The sequence below is a fragment of the Triticum urartu genome, chromosome 3 (assembly GCF_003073215.2).
Source record: "Triticum urartu cultivar G1812 chromosome 3, Tu2.1, whole genome shotgun sequence".
NCBI lineage: Eukaryota > Viridiplantae > Streptophyta > Magnoliopsida > Poales > Poaceae > Triticum > Triticum urartu.
This window is the reverse complement of record NC_053024.1, coordinates 48,177,145-48,184,181: the sequence shown is the minus strand read 5'-3', so window position 1 is coordinate 48,184,181 and position 7,037 is coordinate 48,177,145. Positions and strand designations below refer to the sequence as shown.

Below are 7,037 nucleotides of genomic sequence, written 5' to 3'. Positions count from 1 at the left end.
CTATACACCATTGAAAACTTAAGTACAGTGAAATTTCTCCGGCTGCTAATGATGAGAAGATGCATACATATGGTGGCGGCTATGCATGAATATTCCAATGACCCGGGCTGGGGCTGGCCCTTGATATAAAGGCCTCTCATACGCATGCATTCTCGTACCTCCCAAAGCTAACTATAGCGAGCTCGCTAGCTTTTTTCTGAGGAAGAACAGCGCGCGACACTCGTAAGCTCTCATGGCATCCGCCGTTGCTGCCGGTGGTGGCGCCATGGCCAGAGCGTCCATCAAGCCAGGGCAAGGTCAGGCAACTTTTGTCTCAGCGACCAAAAGCCCAAGAAAACTAATGGCTAAACCATCGTGCTGTATGAAAATTGACGGAGGCTTCGCCGGCGGAGCCCGGTCAGCTGTACAGGGTCGTCGGTCTGTGGCCTCGCCACTGGCTGCTGCCGCCGTTCCTGAAAAGCAGTCCGGCTTTGAACCCTCACCGTGGAGCGACTTCTTTACTGGATATGAGCCAGAACCACTGCAGGTATACATCAAAAGTTGAAAACCAAGCTAGCAAGGCTATTAAATCAAACCCCCTCCATTTCAAAATACAATGCATATATTATTGTTTTCGAAGTTAAATATTGTGAAGTTTGACTACGTTTATAAATAAAGGCAACATCCATAATACCAAATAAATATCATTAGAATTATCATTCAGTATATTTTCATATTGTATTTATTTTGATTTTTTTTGAATGCATACATGCTGAAACTTCACCAGACTTTGACTTAAAATAAATCTAATATGCACTGTACTGTGAAATAAACGGAGTATACCCACTGGCATCTTACCAATCAAATTGGAACTTTGGCTCCGTTTGGTATTATTAATTTTGGTTAATCCTAGGAACATGACACACCATGTGCCAAAAAACTTTTTTTCTTCAAAACAACAACATTTATACATTATTAGAATGTACTTGCTTTCGCAATAACTAGATGATACCTTGTCCCATAACAAAAAAATTGATGTGCCCGAAGAATATGATAAAAGTGCTCCGTTTTTTTGAGGAAAAAAGGCTAGTTTGAAAAGGTAAGAAAAAAACATCATACTGATGACGCGGCTCACCTTTGTTAAGAATCAATTGGGACATGATGTCACTAGCTAAATTTATTTAGGGGCTACTCCGGAGGAAAATGATAGTTAGTGCAAAATAACAACATTAGCGATATTACTCCCATAATCATGTGTGCATAGTGACATACAAATATTTCCCTTGTGTTTTTGCAAAAATATTACACAATTCGTATTCTTATAACAGAAAGAAAAACATTTTATTTACATGCTTCTATTATTCTCACATTAACACCATATGGTGATCAAACAAAAATGGCTATGAGTCTTATTCATTTGTAACATGAGTACATTTATGCAGTTTTGGTGGGAAATATCCACCACTATTTGGATACAAACTGGATAACTTGATTATGGATCTATGTATTGCATCCATTTTTTTGTTAACTTAAGCAATCAATTGCAGAGGTCTGAGGAATGGATGTTGGTGAGAGCTAATGAACTGAAGGAACATGTATGCATGATGTTTAAGTCTTGTAACAATATGGCAACGCAAATTTGCTTACTGGATACACTCCAACATCTTGGAATAGATTACCACTTTAAAGAGCAGATCGACACTATTCTAAGCCAGATCTTGGAGAGTGAATTTTTTAGTAGCTCAAGCCTCAGTGAAGTTGCTCTAGGGTTTCGCTTGCTTAGGGAGCATGGCCATTGGGTTTCTCCAGGTATCTAACTGTATCTATTTATCATAGCATTGGATGACGCCCATGACATTTAGAGGATGTAGATTAACAATTGGCCAGCTGATTGAATTTTGAAGCTTTGATTAATTGCTGATTTTCTTAGTATGCATGCCTTCGAGTTACATTATCTGTATCTCAAACTAGCTTGTCAAGGACGACATTAGATTTCTGACAAAGACAACAATTTGTGGATGCAGATGTTTTCAATAAATTCAAGGCCCAAGATGGGGGCTTCAGTAAGGACATATCAAATGATCCAAAGGGGCTATTAAGTTTGTATAATGCAGCTCATCTTCATGTTCATGGTGAGCCAACACTCGAAGAAGCCATAACTTTTGCGAGGCGTCATCTTAGATCAATGAGGGGTAGTGATCTGAAGACCCCACTAGCTAATCAAGTCAAACGGGCCCTTCACATACCACTGCCACGGGCTTGTAAGAGGATAGAGACAGTGCATTATATCTCTGAGTACAAAGAAGAGGAAGGATATAATCCAGTTCTATTGGAGCTCGCAAAACTAGATTTTAACCTTTTACAACATGTCCACTTGAAGGAGCTCAAAGCGATTACTGAGTAAGTTAAACTCTTATTTCTCTTTTGAATCATGATAAATTGAGATGATGATGATGGTATAATAATAATAATAATAATAATAATAATAATAATAATAATAATAATAATAATAATAATAATAATAATAATAATAATAATAATGTAAATCATACATAGTGTAAATCATTACCAACAAAAGATTTGTTGATTATTACACATCAAAGTTGAGCCATCTATTTTTTATACGATTTCACAATTTCACATATTTAATGGGCTCTAAATTTTAATTATTATCTCGAAATTTATTTACCTCTAATATAATCTTGTATATTTTCTTGTGATTTCATTAAAAAATACATGTTATTTCCTTATTTGAAAATCATATGTTTTTACTTTCTTAGATTGAAGTAGTACAAAAGGTACAATAATTTATAGTTTTTCTTTCGGGCCAACAACATTCAAGGTGGTATTTCTCCATGTTTTACAGTTTATGTAAGCTAGCCAAATGTGCTTTCAACATGCTATCCTTACTCATATGAGAATGAGCTTGTAGCATACTTCTGATACTAGCCATCCAAAAAACCTACATCAACAGCTCAAAAGACTAATGAAAAGTTTAAGTTGGATAAAATTATCTCCTACTATCATTTTTGTGGCAATATTGATGGCCTAATAATTTCCTACACATTACCATAGATTTGGGTACTTATGGATAACGATCTAGTGCATGCCTATTGTTCATCCTATTTTACTTGATGTGGTCTAAGAGAGAAATATTCCTAGCTATGTTGAACCTAACTTAGATATAATTTACACTTATTTGTTGTTTTCATGGAATACTTTCTATGTGTAGAATTTAAAAGTGATATCCTACATAGCATGTTTTTATATATTTATTCCTAATTGTGTTCATGATCTCATGGAACCCCTGATATTTATGGTGTGATCCATTTTTTCTGACATGGAGAAGGACCAATGTTTTCTAAATCAATCAAATGTATTATTGAAATAAATCTAATTATTCTAATGTGTAGGTGGTGGAACAATTTTTCTAGAAATATTGGACTAAGTTATATTCGTTGTCGCATGGTGGAGAGCTACACTTGGGCCTATGTGGTATATTATCAGAGAGGTTTCAAACTACCAAGACGTATTATCGCAATGATGATTGTACTTATTACGACTGTGGATGACACATATGATATTCATGCTACCATAGATGATTGTCGGAAGTTACATGAAGCCATACAAAGGTGGAGTGGTGGACATTATATTTCTTACTAATCAGATTTATCTTTACCTATGAAACACTAGTAGTTGTTTCCTATTAGCCATTTGCAAGCTCAAATATTTATGCATGGGCCAATTATTTAGTATAGTGAACCAACTTTTATTGAAATTATGTCAGTCATAATGACTAAAAAAATTAAATTGGATGTGCTAGATTGTGTATAGATACAATATCTTGGATAAGACATGAACAAATATTTGATATGAAGGGTTCCAAGATGACACACCGCAAAGAATAGGATATACCTTATATGCCTCTAGAAGTTAGTAGGAGGTAATGTAAAAGGAAATCACACATGGTGAAAATCGACCGATGAGATGGTCTAATGCACTACACAGGGAACTGATTTGTCTCCAATGCAACACTATAAGCACATGACCTAAATTTAGAAATGTATGCAATATGGAATTTAGCAATAAAAAATAGCAACAATGATGACTGGTGTCCCCTCAGTAGGGCCGACACCCCGCCATTGTCGTTAATTAGACGAGTTCAAGATACATCCGCCACAGATACACCATTGTTAGCATGGATCTAACAATGTTTCTAGTAGATGAAGGAGCTGCCACCATAGAGTCAAGGTGAAGTGGCATTTTTTGGGAGGTGGGGAACAACTACATCGTCAACGTCCAAGGGTTCGTTGCTAGAGGATGGAGGACACATTTTTTCTCTGTCAAGGACCACCCGTCGTAGATATGTCTACGTCGCTCAACTATAGCGAGCATGAGGTCACTGAGCTCCTCACGGTCATCCACTACCACTAACTGGTAACCTGGATGTGTCGGTTCTGAGGACACACATATGTGGAGATGAGAAGCTATCATTGAACGTAGGTAGTACTCTAGGTATCTGGAGTTGGCTAGTATTTGACGCATCATTAAGGGAAGGATGTTATGGGTTGTGACCTTCAACCATATGGCATCGTTACAACATCACCCACATACCCGCTAAGACAAAATGTAGCTATGCAGTTGCACAAATGTGTATTTTTTGAACCATGTGCGATTGGTTTGCCATTGCACATAGTTGGGAGGTCACGTCATGGAGGTGGGGCAACACAAGGATCACATCAAAATATCTCGCAACAATGGTTAAGACCAAGGCAAGAAATTTACCCAAGTTCAGGCCCCCGTGGTGGGTAATAATCCTACTCCCCTCGCTGTTGGTTTCTCACTATCTCAAAATATATTACACGAGTATTTGGTGGCTAAAGGAACTTATGAACTAGTGGGTCAAGATCCCGTCGATCTCTAGTTCTCGGCATGGTTGGCGATCTAGAGTACTTTGAACCAATCTTCCAAATTGCTCATAGTTGCTTCTGAGTGAGTTGGATTGTGATTTACATATTCCTTTTATGCCTTAGCCTACAACTCCTTTATATATGCATCTAGGGTTCAGTAAAAATCAGGTTGACTCACGCGTACTCTAGCCGTTATACGACAGAGAGAATAAAGTTCTGGTTAGCTCATATGAAGCCAGATTCTTGCGCATATTCTTCCATCAACCCTGATTTCCTTATTTTGTAAATCGTGAGATAGAATCTTGTAGTGAGATGTTGATCTTTTATCTGGATCTGCCATCAGTAGGTCTTCATCTAGAAACAATTATGAGCACAAACAAGCTAATAGAAGTGTCTCACTATTTTCTTTTGTGCCACACACAATTGGTCCTATAGATGGGATGAAAGTGCCGTTGATATTCTGCCAGAGTACCTCAAGAGGTTGTATATGGAGTTGCTGATAACATTTAAGAATATTGAGGATGAAGTGCCAGCCAACGTCGACTACAATGTTTCCTACCTTAGAAAAGCGGTAATACATACATGCCCTTTCTATGTTAGAAAATTTGAAATTAAGAAAATATATTCATGATTATGCTTTAGCCCTTTTGATTAAGTTATTTCGCTTATCTTTTGCATGCACCCATGAATACAGTTTCAAAATCACGTCAGCGGTTATCTACAAGAAGCCGAATGGTCACACAATAATCACTGGCCAAAATTTGAAGATCAAGTAAATTTGACTAGCCTAACAATAGGCGGACCAACACTATCGTTGAGTGTGATAGCAGGCGTGGATAGAAAAATAATGAAGCAGTCACTCGATTGGGCAGCTGGCGTACCCGACGTTGTTATAGCAGGTGGAAAGATTGTACGTTTCATGAACGACATTGCTGCATTTAAGGTATAAATTTATATATTATTTGAAGATTAATTATAATAACATGTAAACACTTCATGTCGCTTTACGTATATTAACAATGCCGTATACAGCGTCGGAAGTGCAAGGGTGATGCAGCAAGCTCCGTGGAGTGTTACATCCATGAGCATGGAGTCACAGACAAGGTGGCCATTGCAAGGATCGATGAACTAATAGAAGAGGAATGGAAGATTTTGAACAAAGCTCGCTTTGAAAATCATGCGCTTCTCCCAGCCTTGCAACCAATTATTGATTTAGCACGCAGCTCGTCATTGTTCTATGATAATAGGAACGACGTGTACACAACAAGTACACATCTTCAGGAGACTGTCGAGAGCCTATTCCTCAAGCCCATCTAGCCTTAAGACCATTATACTTTCTCCGTTCCTAAATATTTGTTTTTCTAAAGATTTCAACAAATGACTACATACGAAGCAAAATGAATGAATCTACACTCTAAAATATGTCTATATACATTCGTATATGATAGTCCATTTGAAATCACTAAAAAGACAAATATTTAGGAACAGAGGGAGTAGTATGCAACCATTGGCTGTTTAATTCTTCCACATATTTTTCCTTAGTTTTCTTATGCAAATTCAAACCTTACTTTCCCCAGTGAGTCGTGTGTTTAGATGCATGAGCCTGCTCCATCTGTGTTATCTATATAAAATAAATGTTTTTCCCACGATGCACGTGAGAAAATTGTCACATATGTTCAAATATCGTCATATTCTCATTTGCAACCAGAAGAACTGTCATATTCCAAAAAAATACGGGCATATTTCAGACCTTGACATGTTGAAATTTAAAGTTATTATATGGTGGTCGTCGTGTGTTGTGATATTTGTCTTGGAGTGAATGTGACCTGAATGTGAGACCTGGGTAAATTTAATGTAATGTCCATGTGAGATTTGGTGATGACCAATTTGCAATGAAACTCTTCTGAATTTGGTTTGTAGGGTTAGCCGCAAACCATAAGTGAAACTAAAATTTTAAATTATTTTATTATATAACCACCTTTGCACGTGAACCTGATAGGAATATATGCCGGAGCCAACCAGGATTGTGTATTATTATCCTAGTCGGTTATGTATAGGAGCACCCCAAGGAATAGAACCGTGATGTTAATAATGCGGGACATTCACATGATAGAAGTGTTTACGCGACGACATGCAGGCATGCATATT

The 7,037-nt window shown here is 37.4% G+C and overlaps 1 protein-coding gene across 1 annotated transcript; it reads left to right on the top strand.

Moving 5' to 3' along the window:
* The first annotated feature begins 265 nt into the window (after nucleotides 1-265).
* On the top strand, nucleotides 266-6,206 carry LOC125547898 (tau-cadinol synthase-like). The gene is made up of 8 exons (XM_048711638.1): nucleotides 266-296; nucleotides 378-526; nucleotides 1,527-1,788; nucleotides 2,004-2,379; nucleotides 3,393-3,611; nucleotides 5,325-5,460; nucleotides 5,584-5,832; nucleotides 5,922-6,206. Exons 1-8 carry the CDS (start codon nucleotides 266-268, stop codon nucleotides 6,204-6,206), a joined length of 1,707 nt encoding a protein of 568 aa, XP_048567595.1.
* The last annotated feature ends 831 nt before the right edge of the window (nucleotides 6,207-7,037 follow it).

Bases quoted from the DNA above. Each gene is read 5' to 3' on its own strand.
- LOC125547898 (XM_048711638.1), top strand. From the start codon at position 266: ATGGCCAGAGCGTCCATCAAGCCAGGGCAAG. The intron at 297-377 runs GTCAGGCAACTT...AAATTGACGGAG, and splicing joins GTCCATCAAGCCAGGGCAAG to GCTTCGCCGGCGGAGCCCGG. The intron at 1,789-2,003 runs GTATCTAACTGT...TTGTGGATGCAG, and splicing joins TGGCCATTGGGTTTCTCCAG to ATGTTTTCAATAAATTCAAG.